A 15,867-nucleotide genomic window follows, 5' to 3' on the forward strand; every position below is an offset into this window, starting at 1 on the left:
TACCCATTACGTATTTATACAATCAAATCTTTTCTTATAGTGTTGTGGAAAGTCACCAGAACTTGAAACATCATGACAAAAACTAGATTTTTTCCATAGTAAATGCTAGAGAAAAAAAAAAGATTAGTTATGGTTTGGGATGTCTGAAAACATGGAAAATCATGATAATAAAAAAAACAAGTCTCAGCTGTATCTTGAGCAGACCAACCCTGCAGTCTTGGCTCTACATGAAGCAATTTGAACAATCAGTTAATGAGGCCTAATAAGCAAACTAAGGTCTGTGCTGTTGGTTAGAAACTCATCAGGAATCCAAAGCTGAGCCGAAAAAATGCTTAGCATTAGAGGCTCAGCTGTATTCATTGTTTCCTGGTAAAACCAAAATAACATCACGATCTCTGCCTGCATCTTGGCAATCCTCAAACATAAGAAACATGCATTTTCTAACAAACAGGACCTTACAAGTTCTCAGCACAGCTTTCCTTTATTTAGACAACTATTTCCCTGTTTTTTTCTAGGACCATAAAGGGTGTTAAAGACCTTGAGCCCAGGGTGCACCATGCAATGGAGCTGTGTCCAGCTAGCCTAGGAATTTGTGGGAAACTTTGGAATTCCCTGTGCTAGTCCTTGCTCAGAGGAAGAGTCCTAACAGGCTTCCAGGCAGGACCCTGAAAAAAGCAAAGTTCATAGATACATAACTCCCTGTTTGCTTCTCTGTTTTTACCTTATCAATATAGCTCTCTTGAAGGCCAGCTTTCTTCAAATTGAAAAATCTGAAAGCCTCAGGTGGACCTGAACAGTAGGTCTTCCTCATATATTTTTAGCCTCATGGTCTACTAAGAGAAAGCTTACCAAAGCCAGCTTTGGTCACTGATGCAGAATGCAGGCTCCACTCTGATAAGTTCTTAAGATGGCAGTCAGTTCTTTCATTTGTTAGGTGTTAAACACAGGAATAGTGAAAAGAAAGTTCTAACCATGGCCAGGTTATCTCTAGCTGAATGTATTTAGTATTATAAGATCAATTTTAGCAATTCTTTGGTGATTTTTGATAATATAAAACAAGTCAAAGCTATGGAAATAAAAAGCAGAGCCTAGTACAGAAAGGAAAATACCTAATTCTAGCTATTTACAACTTCATAAACCTCAGTCTTTGACCTGTAACTAATTCCATAGTGATGGAGCTGTTCACTCAAATGCTGGTAAGAGGTGTCAGTGTAAATCTCTCAGAAGCTCGTTTGAACATGTTCGCTAAGGTCTGGCTGACACAGCTCTGATGGGACACCCAGGACGAGAGATGGGAATGGTCTCTGTGCAGTACTGAAGACAGGGAAATGCACAGCAAAATGTGAAACATTAATTTGAAAAACTGGGAGGACCCCTTGCTTCTGATTTTGATGTACAGAACTCAGAGAAGCTGTGCCGTGCTCAAGACAGCACTGAGCTGTCTGAACAGGCTGCCTTTTACTCTCTGGAACCCAGTAAGGATGAGACTAAAAGACCAAGAGACAAAGATTTGCCTTTTAATGCTTATTTAGCCAGAAATCATTGCATACAATAAGAACATAAATCTAGTGCAAATCCCATGCCACTCCTTGCATTTTTCCTTCATGCTATCCATGGTGTGGCTGGAAAAAGCTAGCTTTACTTTAAAAAGAAAACAATCAAACAAACAACACAACCCATGGAAGAATGTGTTTAAAAGTCTTCTGCATAAGAAGCAGCATGCTAGACCACAGACTGAGAGCACTCAGTTTGGACCAGGGCAGAAAACCTTAGGATGTACCTCCTGCACAGCATTAAAACATCATGCTAAACAGGACCAAAGTTCCCACCAGGCTTATTGGTGGTCTATGCCATCATGGTAAGAGAAAGGAGTTTCAGCAAAGCAGACCTGCTGCTGGTCAGGACAGGCATCTTAAAGTATGCTGCAGTAGGTACAGGCCTTTAAATCAACCTTCAGCCTTTCTTAGTTTATAGCTGTTATCAACTTTTTTACTTACTTATTTAGTAACAGGCACATCAAGCTGGGCTCTGCTCTCCATGAAAACAATTTTAACACAAAGCAGATTTGGATCCTTATTTGTTTTGAACCACAGGCGAAAAAACAATACATTTAGTTTGAAAAAAGGCTGCCAAGTGGATGAAAAAGGCCTGCAAGTTTTCCTTTTGGTCGCCCTTAGCATTTACTGTCAACTTTTCCCAGCTCAAAACACAAAGTCTGCTCTCAATTAGCCTGGCATAGATCAGACCAACTCCATTGACTTCAGACAACTCTTCTGGATATAGAGCATTGTGAGACAGAACAGAATTTGGCCAATATTGTCTTTTTTTTTGTTGTTTTACCGGCACCACGAATTTCTCTCTTTTTGGAAGACTTTATCGGTTGACACAAAGCAGATGACTGTAGACAACCTGTTTGATGTGGTAAACAAAAGCAAAGCCATTGCCAAAACAGCTGATGAGCTAGAAAGAAAAGAAACATGAATATTGTGGGAAGGAGAATGATGGGAAAGAACTTGAACCTTCTCCTGATTTTGGTACAGAAGTCCAAAAATAACCTAGAATATTTCCCAAAATAAAATTTAGTACAGTGTATGAGTGCGACTTCAACCTCTAACCATGTTCATCAGAAGCAATTCCACTGGGTCTAATCCACTGTAAAACCAGACATAACCATCTGCAGCCACACACAAAGTTTAGAGCTTTCAGCAGGAACAACACAGTAAGATTATCATTAGTACTGTTACAATTCCTACTGGGCAAGAAAATGTAGTGAAGGAATAAAGACTGAAAACCATTTTGTAACTATTTTTTGGGAAATAGAGCACTGCAAAAACTTACTGCCAAATTTTTTTCCTTTGTCAAGAGGAATCAGGGTTATGAACTAAGAGGGCATTAGCAGGAGACAGTTCTTTCATGGCTGAAAAGAAGTCACTTTCAATTTACAGAGGTAATAAGTAATTTTTATCCATCTGTATAGATTCCTCTCTACAACATTAACAATGGAAGCAACAGGGTCATAACAAGCATTTCTTTTGACAAAATCAAGTGATGTCTGCATCATATTCTAACATAGGATTTTAAAATTTAAATACAAATTGCCACGAGATCAATCTAGTCAAGTCTTTTAAACCCATAAATATCTTGCATTGAAGACCATATGCTCAAATTTGAAAATCTGATTACAGAATTCCTCTTTCCATTTCTAATTCAAATTATATAAATGTGTAAAAACCTTAAAGGACACATTCAACTTCACTATTTTTCTGCCTAAACATTAATGAATAAAAGCCATAAGGCTTTTAGGCTTTTCCTTTTTTTCTCCTTTTTTTTTTTTCCCCTCAATTTAGCTATCAGGTGTAGAGATACTGTTGCATACATCTGGACTATTTCACTGGAAGTTGAGACTTACTGGAATAAGATAAAGCAGGAAGGCTGTTTTTCCTCTTCCTACCACAACTACAGATTTGGACAGATAATGAATCTAAAAATGTGAAGGATAGAATCTGCTTATCTGAAAAGCTTGTTTACTAGAAACACTTTACCAGAAAAATGAGAATTATAGAAGATCCAACAGTTGACTAACTTCTTTTTATGGTAACTTAAACAATTTCACTGAGCACAGAACTTGCACCCTCAAATCCTGAACATACTTTGTAGTCTGTAATGCCCCATGGGAAAAAAATCTGATTTGCTAGCTACATATAATTCCCTGCTTTACTTGCTAAGAGGACTGGAGAATGAGGGTGGGGGCTGAGGCAGTATTTTTATTTAACTAATATGCAAAGTAAAGATCAGAATTACACATATTCATAATTGAATGCCTGTTTCCTTACAGAGCCAGGTGAGCAAGTTGGATATTCCAAATGGAATTGAAGAAAATTTAATTATTGTCCTACAGAAGATAACTGCAACACAAAATTAAAATTTGCTGCATAGATAAAGATTCCACTTGTATATTTAAACTTAAGTTATGCTTTAAAATATGTCACTGTCAAAAAGTGTGTGGACCCGAACTGGATAATTTTTTCTTTTTTTAAAAAAAGTAGCATGATTATTGAAATTATGTTATATTTGGTAAAAAATATTTCAAAGAGCTTCTGAAACTGATTTGTTGTGGGTTTATTCGCTCTATTCTATTCCACTAAAAATTAGGTCAAACACAAATTTATCAGAAGTTACTGAAGACTGCAAATTAAAGCTAGCAAGCACACACAATAATAGTGGGAAAACATATTGGTAGAATTTGTCTTGGATGGCTTCTATTTGTTTAATTAACAGTAAGGGAATTAACAATTTCTGTAGAGTAGAAGCATCTACTCATTTCCAATCCAAATTCATCAGTTAAATATCTGCTCCACATTTATGGCTACAGATTCCCAGTCATATTGTTAAGTCCTGAAGCAGGGCCCAAGGTCATGCACAAGGCATCCCATGCAGAGCAGCTGAAGCTCCCAGCTGTACTAACTCTGAAGATGCTTTAAACTCCTCCTCAAATGCACTGTCATCCTTGTTATCAGCCTGTAAGACCATGGGGCTCTCAGCTGTCAGCCCACTAAAGAACAGGCCACGGAAGGTGATGGAAAACAAGGGTTAATGTGTCGTCAAATGCCAAAAGAAAAAGAAAAAAAAGAAAAAGAAAATAAAGAGCTATGCATGTGGTATGCAATATTCTATGTTCAACTCCTGTTTCAGTTATCTGGAGTCCTACATTTTCATACTGCCAAAGCCCATTAAATTTTAGACAACCCAGATCTCTTTGCAAGAAGGACTGCTTTACATGCAACATAGGATTTTAAGGCTCTAAGTTTACATCCCCTGCTAACCAAGAGAAACCTTCAATGAACTTCTCAAAAGTTATAATTAATACAAGATATGCTCTTGTACTGACCACACTTCAGTTTTTCAAGCTGCATCTTCAGCAGAGAGATGAGAGTGTCCAGCTTTTGCTGTCTGCAGCTTTTATGTATCACCACCTGAGCTAGTCAGCCAGATTCCCTTTAGTATCAACAGCCAGTCTCAGAGCTTGATTCATCTTGGTTGAAATGTCAGGCATGTAGAACACATTAGATAACTGAAGGCCCACCAGTGCTTGCTGCACTCCACTGACATCAAAGAGAGGGCTGATCAGACATGTAACTGTGGTGAATTACTTCCAGCCTCCTTGTGCAGCAGTCAGACACACTGAGGATCTGCAGCTCCTTTTTTCCTGAGCACACACAGCCTAAGCCAATGATCATAGGACTGGCAAAGAAACCATTTTCAACTGACTCCACTACAGACTGCTGCTCAGCTAGCCATTACTGCCTCTCTTTTGCTAATTATAAAACATTAGGTATATTCGCTACTCTGCTGTAGCCTCAAAGGCAAATATTTATGCTGGAATGAAGAGGAGGAAAAAAAAAGAGAATGAACTGTAACATACACAGGACAAATAGCTCTGAATTAACGTTACCATGCTCTTGTTACAATCTTCTGTTATGTGAACATAGTGAATATAAAATCTGTCAGTGGATGAAATTAGGCTGAGTTAGTTTTCATACCAAATGTTCTATTTGTCATGTGGCTTGGGTCTACTTACTTAGGATGGATGGTGCCAAAGAACTTAGCAATGTAGGTAAGTCACCCACAAATCCATTTCTTTTTTGTGCTGGTGTTTTAACTCTGAATATACTTTCTTTTTTTAATTTTTATTTCAATGAGAAGAGGAAGACAAAGAAAAGCCTATCATATTAATAAAGTGCAATGAGCAGAAAGAGACGGGAGAAGAAAGGAGTATCCCTCAGCTCCTGCCCTTACCTCTCACTGAGCTCTTCCCCGCGCTGCCCGTGGCTCAGCACGAAGCTGGCCTGCCCGCAGGGGCTGGCGGGGGCCGATAAAGTGCTCTTGACGTTGTTCTGTGCCGAGTGCCTGCGGCTCCGCCGGCGCTCCAGCCCCCTGCGCTCGCCAGCACCGAGGCTGGCCCTCCTCCGATCCTTGCGCCCGCTGGGAGGGGGCTCGGCACTCTCATCTCCGTCTTCGTGCCTCAGGGTTACCTGAGAAAGATAGGAAGAAGGCTGACACGGTTCCTTCAGCTACCACAGGTCTTCACACCCAGGCTTAAAAATGTCCTGGTCTTAACATGATTAACTCCAATTAACATCACCGTTTCTACAGCTATCCCTGAAAGTCACTGTCTATCCAGTAGTGCAGTGTGGCAGCTCTGACAATGGAATTATACACTGATGCCTTGCATACAACACTACAGGACCTGTAACAACACATTTATCCACCTCCTAATCTGCTTTCTTTTTAATGTGGGATCGAACTTTCAAAGAAGCTGAGCAGTCTTGGACAACTAGTTCTCTTTATATCCTTCCAAATTACTTAGGTGAAGACTTGGTTTTAGTGAAGTTAACAGGAAAAAACTCCATGCATTGACTGATTCAACATTTCCTCCTGTTTAGACATGACACTTGTAATGATTAAGTGGAAGTTAGCATTTGGAGTGTGCTGGAATTAGCAGAGGACTAAAGCACGGGTGCAATGCCAAACATCTCAAACTGCTGCATGCCCCAGATGTGCCAATGTGAACTACCTCTAATAGGAACTACCTCTAATAGAAACATGAGGAGAGAGATCCCTGATGGAAACAATGTAGTATCTAGTGGCTCTCATCTGAAATGCAGCCTAACATCTAAATAATCATTGTATGAGAAAGATCCACTCAAAAGGGTAGAGGTACAGACAGGGTGATTTGTGCCATCAGAAGAAAGCCTATCTTCTTATTTCTATTAGCCTCGTTACTCTGGTAATTCTTACCAGAAGTTTGAAAAAAAAAAAAAAAAAAAAAGGGAAAGGGGGAAGTGAGAGATCTCCTCTTGGGGTGTAAAATCTCTTTCTGTGAGGAAAAACAGGTAAAAAATAGGATTGGCAGATAAAAGGAAGAACCTGCATAGACATGTTTAAATTTAATTTGGTCATCAAAAAAAAGCTGGCATCCAACTAAGTCAACTGCCAATTCTTCAAGTAAGTCTTTCAGTAGGTGAAGCATGCACAAAAAACCAATCCATCCTTTTAAGATTAATCACTATATTTTAAAAAGGGTGTTGTGAGATGATGCCTCCGATGATAGAAAAAGAAAGAACATTACTGAGCCCTCTCATTCTCTTGTTCTTTTTAGAAATTGCTGTGTATAAAGCTTAACTCTGCTAGTTACTGAAGTGGCATGGGAGTAGAATTGATGGAGAAAATTGAGAATCAAATCTATTAAATCCTTTGCTGAACTTAGACAGTGATGAAGTAATTTAATTTTGTCATATAAGAACACTAATTCACATTTATATTACAACTTCAGCCCAAACCTCTTAGCTCCAAAACTTCCCCAAAACCTGAAAAAAGGCTAATTATTAAGAAACTGGATTTCCCACCCCTACATATAAATGAAGTAGTTATGTTATACCTAGGTGGTAAATTTAGAGTCACTCATTACTCCATTGCTGCAAACTGCATAGGATCTGGTCCAGCGTAAACTCTTAAATACAGACTTGCTAGATATTCAGTTGCAGAACAAGTGATACTTGTGAAGTTGAGCTCAGTCAAACCTTTTTGATGAGCTGAATACTTTTGCACATGGGAAGAACTTCTACTTGCTTCAGCATGTGTAAGTAACACTTGCAGAAAGGAGGCTAGTAAATGTGCTGGTTTGCCTTGGACTATGCCCCAGCTTTAATACAAAATGCCTTTGCATTAATGGCAGCTATGCACCATAGCAGGTTACATATACAAATGTGTACAATACTTACAGCAACCAGATGTTTTTCTTTTAAAATAGGAGAGATAACCAAACTTCACCTAGGTTACATTCCCCCCCTCCTCTCAGCTTTGAAGTTTGCACAAGCTGTAAGATGCATAAAACAGGGCATGTTATGTTACCTCATAAATGTTAAATTGCTCAACTAAGTCCAAGTCTGTTCCTTTCTTGTTCAAGTGTCTCTGTGAAATAGCTTCGATGCCTAGCTCTTCCAGACAGTCCACCACATCGTAGAAAGAGTCTTGATCTGGCAATCCTGACAGTGTCTAAGAATCAAAGGAAAAACATTTAAATCTGTTTGTTTTGAAAAGAATTAAACAAAGGATTTTAAAAGTGGGTGGCAAGTGGTGCTATGTATGATTTCAATAAAGTAAAACCCATGATGTGGGATTAGAGACACCGATAGAAAATAAAAAACAAGTGGCACAGCTTTTAACAAACAACTCTCTGCACTGTGTAGAAAAATGAATAATTGGCAAAACAAATCAATGTTGTTATTTTATACAAAAAAGTATGGAAAATGTAGGTCTTTAAAACACACAGTTGGATTCTTTCTGGCTGCCTTCAAGTGCAGACTTAAAGAACAGAGAATGTTAAACCGTCAAACACAGGGATGAAAGCAAAGAGGGAGGAAAAAACCGAAATGCTTAGCTAAAAAGAGTAAAGCTCAGTTCCTACTGATTCTTTTAAAGTTTAGCCTTAAGAAGAAAAAGTCCAATGCACAGCTGCGTAATGTCAGGATAGCAAGAAATACCCTGCACCATGTGCCTACTGTCCTCCACACCTGCAGCAACAGTCATCTTCCCTGAACACAAATTGGTTTGTACAGAGATGGTGACTCCTCTTCTCCCTTTCAAATTAAAAAGTTTTATTAAAGGTACACTGATTCCTTAATTCCCATTCCAGCTTGCTAGTGATTCCTAGCCAGTTTGTGCTGATTTTTTACTGCTTCTTATGCATGATGCAGAAAGATTTGTTTAATCCTGCACATGTTGAACAGAAACTACTGAACGCACCATGCCACCTACCTGCAGGGCAAGGACATCCCTCGCCACAGGAACCAGTCTATGCAGAGCTGTTGCTGCAAAATACCTGAGAGCACAGGCTGCAAGCAACACAGTTTTTCTGGATTAGCTCATCAGAGAGAAGTTTACTCTGAAGTAGTTTCCTCTCTCCCATTCAATTAGCTAAGTAATTTATCTATATTCCCAGCAGAGGAGAGAAAGAGCAAGGCAAAGAGATGCAAAACCCAGGCCCCTTCCAAGGAGAGCTACATCTTCTCATGCCTGTGCTTTGTGAATGCTGTTTTTCTGGATCCCATCTTTTCCAAGGTGGCTCTGAGCAGCAGAGTGGAGAAAACAGGAGCCCCTCTGGGCTGCCCCCCTATACCAAGAACCTATACATTCAGAAAAATGGGTCTGGATTGCATGACTAATGAGCGAGAAAGGGGCAGCTGACATAACTGTCTTGTTAAAGCACCTCTTTCCTGTGATGCAAGCCATTGAAATACGTGCACCCACAACGTACATTTTAATTGTTTTTTCTAATTAAACACAACGCAGCAACATTTTCTTCTTCAGTCATTACAGGATTATTAACTGGTGAAATCCACCACAACAGGAATTCTTAACACAAAGATCAATTAAGTGATAAGGTTATATGAAGAATTTCTCTCTTTCCAGGACAGCATTTAAGCCTCTGTTTAGAACCCATTGAAGACTATGAAACTAAAACAGCCTGAATAGTGCTGAAAACAGGTACCACATTTATTTTGTTCCTTCCTAAACTGACACCTAGCATTGAGTAAAAATCTGAGAATTCAGCAAATGAAGTTCTCATACGGCACATTCAGTAGAACTTTAACTTGGATGTGGAAATATTATCATAGAAAAGTGCTCAACTATGAGGCTTTCAGTTGCAAATGAAAGACATGGACAGCAACTATTCTGACCAAAATGCCTTCATGCACAGTAGGATGTGATGTTTTGTCTGCAAAACAGTGGAGGAACAGTCAGATCTTCTGAGCATTTGCTTCCTAAAACAACAGGAAATTATCTAAATGTTGATATGCACATCACCCACCTTCAAGTACAGCTGTTTTAAAATCCAAGGTAAGGCAAGCTGTAGACTGGAAAAACAGCAGCATAAGGTAGTATTTACTGGCAACTGCTGCTGTCAGCAGCCTTTTATTGGTTATTATAATTTTAAATCACTTAGCAGTGTAAATCCAATTTTCACTGCATGTTGTTGACCTGAACTGGACAATTGAACTCTCGAGTATAGAAATAAAATATATTTCCTTTGCATGGTTTGTTGTTACACTTACAGATCCCCTTCCAGAGCCTAAAGCATATCAAATTCAATTTCTAACGACTCCAAGAAAAATAACAAAGGATATACTGGAACTATGCATAACCAGAAGTATCTGCATTGGGATCGCTCTCATCTAAGAAATTCATTAATGCCTAAATCCTCACAAATTAAGAGAGGGTTAATAAAATATTGGCATAACTAAATTGGTTAAGCATCAACAAAAGAGAGGGAGAGGATAAAGGGACTGGAGCAATTCTTATGTCTGAGCAGATATGTTTTCTGCTCTGGAGCAGGAAGGAACACAGTCTATAAATGCATACTTGGAGAAAGAAAAAAGAGTACAAGAAAGCTTCCTTAAGACAAATCCTTCATGAGGACTCTGCTCACACTGATAACTTTGACATTTCCTTGTCTAGAGAAGCTGAAACCATCTGAGCCTTCTTTGTATTCTCTGTGGGGTAAAAAATTACAACTGTTACATGCTGCTTGCTGTTTTCTCTATAATCATGAAAAATACCCCATTAAAAACATCATAAAGCTGCCCATAAGCCAGATCATAATTATAAGTGTGGATTTGTGGGATTCCTCTCTTCCTTGATCTTCATAACTGCCTTTATCCTTTGACTGTGACATGCTTTTTCTTTTTGTATGTTTTTAAAGAACTACCTCCTCCTAAAAATAGCTTTAAATGTACTGAAAAATTCACACTAAAGGAATCAACTACAGGATAATAAAAGTATTAGCAGGGAAAACCTTTGAGGAAGTCAAACACCAGGTAGGTTACAACTGTGCAGATGATGAAGAGAAAACTATCTCAGAACGAGAAATCAGTACACAAAACAAAGTGTAAAGCAGAGACACTAATGACTAGTCACCTTGGCTTTAATAGCAGCTACAGAAAGAAGCATACATAACTGGTGATGCTTTTCAGAAAGAGTACAGCAGGAAGGTAAGGTGGTCTTTTAAACTCAAAAGGAACCTTACTACTGTGGAATCAGAAGCAAAGGTGACTCTAACCATAAGTACAGTAAGATCAACAACATCACCAGGAGAGGGTAGTCTCTCTCAGACATATTTGCTGGAAAATATCTGTCATTAAGAAATCATTTTATTAAAAAAACCCAAACAACCTAACAAAAACCCAGCACAAAAAGCAACCCACAATTCCAATCATGTAGCCAAGAGCCCAATAAGCTGGCAGCTTAGTGTATAACCCCCACGAACAAACTCAGCATCTCCAAGTGAATACAATGAGTAATAATAATATTTCCTAATACTCTGCCCTATTAAGTATAACCATAAACCACACACTTATTTTGTTTGCCAAGAGTATGCTGGCTTTCTGTGCTCTTAAAAAAATTAATCTTTAATTTTAGTACCCCCTCCCCCTACAATTTGTCTTTGACTAGATGCTGATTTTTGAGGAATTTACAATTATAAATGTCTAACTTTCAAGAACTTTCCATCTTCTCCCTCCCAATAGCATAAGCCAATATTTCAGAAAATATTTGACTTTACTGCAAAAATATGACTTATAAATCCAATCACCAAACAATATAAGCAAATATCAGAAAAAAATGTAATCTTACTTTTTTAAGCAGAAACACCCTTACTAGCACTCAGACCTGTTAAATTCATCAAATTTATATCACAGCAAAAAAACCCCAAAAAACTATATGAACTAGAAAACTGTGCAACACAAGCCTTTGTGATTTTTTTCACCAGCACTTGCTTTCCTTCTCCCCTTAGATAATCTGTTGAGTTACTTTGTCGTGTTTTCCTTTAGCACAGCATTGTCAGCGCTGGGAGAGCAGCCCCGTCAGACCACAATTCCACACAGCATCCACCAAAATAACACCTCTGCTTCCAGCTGCTGCCTCTGGATGGCTGCAGCACAAGTAACAGGAGTGTCCTGATTGATTACAGCTTGTCCTGCAACTTCTCTGTGATAGGTCTCTTCCATCACATACGCTCAACAGGGAAGTTCATTACGCAATTGAAAACACTGATATTATCTGCACCACTCATGCTAACAAAGTAAACAAACCTTGTTAACCAAGGTCATTGCATAAACCAGTAGTTCCGTATCAACCCCATCCTTCTCCTCCAGTATCTCCATGATGTTGGACCATGGCTTGGCTCCTAGAGGAAAAGCAGAAACTTTGGTTACAGAGATCAAAATGGAAAGCTACATGAAAAGCTTCTACTTATCCAAGAAGTAGCACAAATTGGAATATGTGGCCAGGTGAAAGCTCAAGCAGAAAGATCCAGCTTTGTCTACAGTCTCTCCTGCTCCCCTGAGAGCAAAATTAATGTAAATAGTGAAAACTACAGTCCAGCCTACTGCAGGGATATAAAATATGGCAGGTGGACTCTCTAGAAAGGTACCAGCTTCTCTCCCTTGATGATGAAGGAAGCTCTGTTAGCACAGTGTGACTGACACCAAAATTCTAAAAATCAGGTGACAGGAATTTTACCCAGCCTATCACAGGTTCACCTAGGCTTTGATAAATCTGTAGCAGAGACCTACGTGCTGTGCTTTCAGTGCGCCTGCTACTCCTATTTCTAGTGCTATTGCTGAGTTGTGCTGCATTAAGGTAAGGCAGGTTAACAAAACACTGTGGCAGAGAAACAGTTTTCTCAAATTACAGGCTATATGTCTTGTACAAAAGAAATGATCAATGAGGGAAAAGATCTTTGCTGTGGCTCTTTTTCAAAATACTTTAATAAGAAACCTACTTACAGAACTTTCAGATATGATTTTCCACTAAGAAAGGTAAAAATGTGTGCTCTTAGTTATTTGCTTGATTTGCATGTTGACTTGAATTTGGATATTTCTCTGAAACCTAAACCCTAATGTCTTAGTGAGTTATTGTGCTAAAACATCAGGCAAGCAACACACTACCCAGACCCAGCCTCTTGTGTGGAAGGCAGCTTGTAAAACTGTCCTATCTCACTTGACTGAATGGCAAGATGGCTGTATGTACCAAATTTTATCTAGGAAAACTGAAATAAATAACAAAAGACTGCAATTCAGTGTTTTGTTTGGAGTGAAGTTAAAGATAAGGAGGACTAAGAAGAGTGCTAAACTTAGCCTAGAGATACACCCAATTCAACTACACAACATAACTGTGACAGTCTTTCAGTTTCAGAGGGAGACACGCAGAGTATCCCAACAGTCCACATCCCCTGAACACTCTACAGATGTATAGTGTTTGAGTATAATGAGGCAGAAAAGTGCAAATGGGCCGTCACAGCCACCTGTTGCTGACTGATCAGTCACCCCAAGGTCTAAACTCTGTATTACCCTGTAACAGCCCTTGCTTATTAAAGATGGCATCATACATGTAGCCTGCACATAGGGATAAAAGCTCTGTTAACCAAGGATCTGCATTTTCAAGGCAATGGCAGTGCACTGTGTGGAAAAACCTGTCTGAAAGTGAATGTGCAGACAGCAATATTTCTCCTTTTTTTTTCTCCCCCCTCAGACAGTCTCTGATCTTTACTGCATAGTCAGGGCTTTTTTATCTTAAGCAAAATCAAAGGAGGAAGGGGATTTACTCTCAGCTCTCCATATGTATCTATATGCATTCCTAATTAAATACTTATTCAAATACACATCTGTAATGAAAATACAATAGACACCCCTTTACCAGATTCTCTATATTGCCAGACATTTTGCGCAGTGTATGTTCAAAAGTCATGTGGAACAAATTCACTCAGCTTGCAAATGATATACGATCAGCAGGAATGATATTCTCACTACAAAAATGTTTTCCTGTGGTTTTCAGTGAAAAAAATGAAAAATGGAAGGAAATAGGAAAGAGAAACAAAATGGGGAAACCATGCAAGTCTGACTCACAATAATGCCATTTGGAAAAACAGTGAATTGATAGCAATATAAAAACATAATTATTTAATCCACTGAATTATTCAGTGAGAGTCCTTTGTTATTGCAGGCAGGTTCTACTCTTAGTGGAACAATCCTGGTTTGTTTTTTGAGCAGCATCCATGTGATTTTTTTTTTTTTTGTTCCCTGAATCTCTCAATAATTCTTCATTATCATAAAATAATAATTTCATGGTCACCTTGCTATTTTCCTGCAAGGATGATATATAATATTCTTCTAGCAATGCTGCTATTTTATTTCAGAATACTATTTTGAAAAAAATATTGTTGATTGGACACACCTGCTAGTAAGGCAGCCCTGTAACAGCTCATCTATCTTTCAAAGGCTTTCTTTATGCTTCTGCTACTAAACTTCCAAAATCTAGGCTTAAATTCCAAATTCTTCATCTATTCCCTAACTACAGTGAAGAGGAGGCAGTACTATCAATAACTTTGACAGAGCTATTCCAATTTGTACCAGGTTAAACCTTTCTTAAACCTTTCTTTCAAACGCTATTTCCCCCATTATGATCTCAGTCTGAACAGCCAAGAAGTGAATGTGGAAACAGCTGTAAGGCCATCTACTACCCACCCAGCAGAAGGCAGCTCTGCTGTGGAAGTTGCACCATGAGCTTACTGTCTTGTGTTAATATTCTTGCACATATATAATGAGAATCTGAAGTTTCCAACCTATGATCCATACAGCATGGGACATGTACAGATCCAGCTCAGTTCCCCTTTTCAGAGGTCCCCTTTCCAGAGCCTGTGCAGTCCAGCATGCTTAAAGTGAAAAGAGACCTGTTCAGATTAAGATAATAATGAGGAAAATTGCATTTGAGAATAAAGGTTTCATCTTGTACATATTGGAGTAGCTCTGCCAAAGTCATTGATAGTACTGCCTCCTCTTGATTCTAGTTAGGGTACAGATGAATTTCTTCCTTCACCAGATCCTGATATAGAAAAATGATGATCTAGAAGATTGATGATATAGCATCCCAGTGATTGTTCTGGGAGCAGATGGGGATGTTTCCATAAAGTTATGACTTTTACGATAGACTTTGTGGCAAAATCAATGGGAGTGATGAAACAAGCTCAGTGCAGTGAAGTACCAGAGACTGAGTTTTGTGTGTTTTCCTGCCTCCAAAAGGTTAAAATGAGAACTGCTTGACTGCCCTTTAGGGGCTTGTCACTTGGAAGAGCTCTTTATCACAGCTATTCTGACAGGGAGGCTGTAGTCCCAACTCTGATGCTACTTACATAGTTATGAGTAACCATGTATGGTGTATAGACAAAGAACAATGAGGCTGTGACAATTAAGCAAATATTAAATGAATTCAGTCTATTTTCAGAATGACATTGCCCATTGTTTAAAGTCCCAGTCTTTTCTCAGTTTCCTCTTCAAATGTTTTTACATGTTTATTTGAATGCTTTTGTTCATGTCATACACAAAACCCTGACAACAGAACTAAAAAACAGCTGCACAGTTTGCATAAAGCATGAAGTATCTTGCACAAAGGCAGAACCATGCATGAGAACTGCCACCAGCTTAGAGGGTGTCTGTCTCCAGCAGCTATAGGCTGGAAAGGCAGTGATACTTTTGTAAATACCTTGAATCTTGTACTTCTGACTATTTAAATTTGATGAAATTGTATCTTTCCATCCTACCTACAGTGTGTGAGTCAATTTAGTGGAATCTAAATATGAATGAAATAGTAAAAAAAGCAAAGAAAAGATAATGAGGGACATTTGGCTTCAACCTCTGTCCTAAAATATGCTTGTGAAGCCCTAGACAGTGGAGTGCAATGCCAGCTTCACTTCCCAGAGCCTTTGCAATCCAGCATGCTTAAACTGAAAAGAGACCAAATTCCTCTGGAGTT

The 15,867-nt window shown here is 38.7% G+C and overlaps 1 protein-coding gene across 4 annotated transcripts in view; it reads right to left on the minus strand.

Moving 5' to 3' along the window:
* The window catches only part of FHOD3 (formin homology 2 domain containing 3), a 372,140-nt gene that overhangs the window by 105,030 nt on the left and 251,243 nt on the right, over positions 1-15,867 (minus strand). For 3 of the 4 annotated variants that reach the window (XM_084215776.1, XM_084215777.1, XM_084215775.1), the window contains exons 8-10: positions 12,150-12,244; positions 7,912-8,055; positions 5,797-6,032 (exon numbers count right to left, since the gene is read on the minus strand). In XM_084215776.1, the coding sequence (XP_084071902.1) occupies positions 5,797-6,032; positions 7,912-8,055; positions 12,150-12,244 (475 nt within the window). Of the gene's footprint in view, positions 1-4,465; positions 4,553-5,796; positions 6,033-7,911; positions 8,056-12,149; positions 12,245-15,867 lie in introns of all 4 variants that reach the window. The other variant, XM_084215778.1, reaches the window with a different exon arrangement.

Source organism: Fringilla coelebs, assembly GCF_963513975.1.
Source record: "Fringilla coelebs genome assembly, chromosome: 1".
NCBI classification, from domain to species: domain Eukaryota; kingdom Metazoa; phylum Chordata; class Aves; order Passeriformes; family Fringillidae; genus Fringilla; species Fringilla coelebs.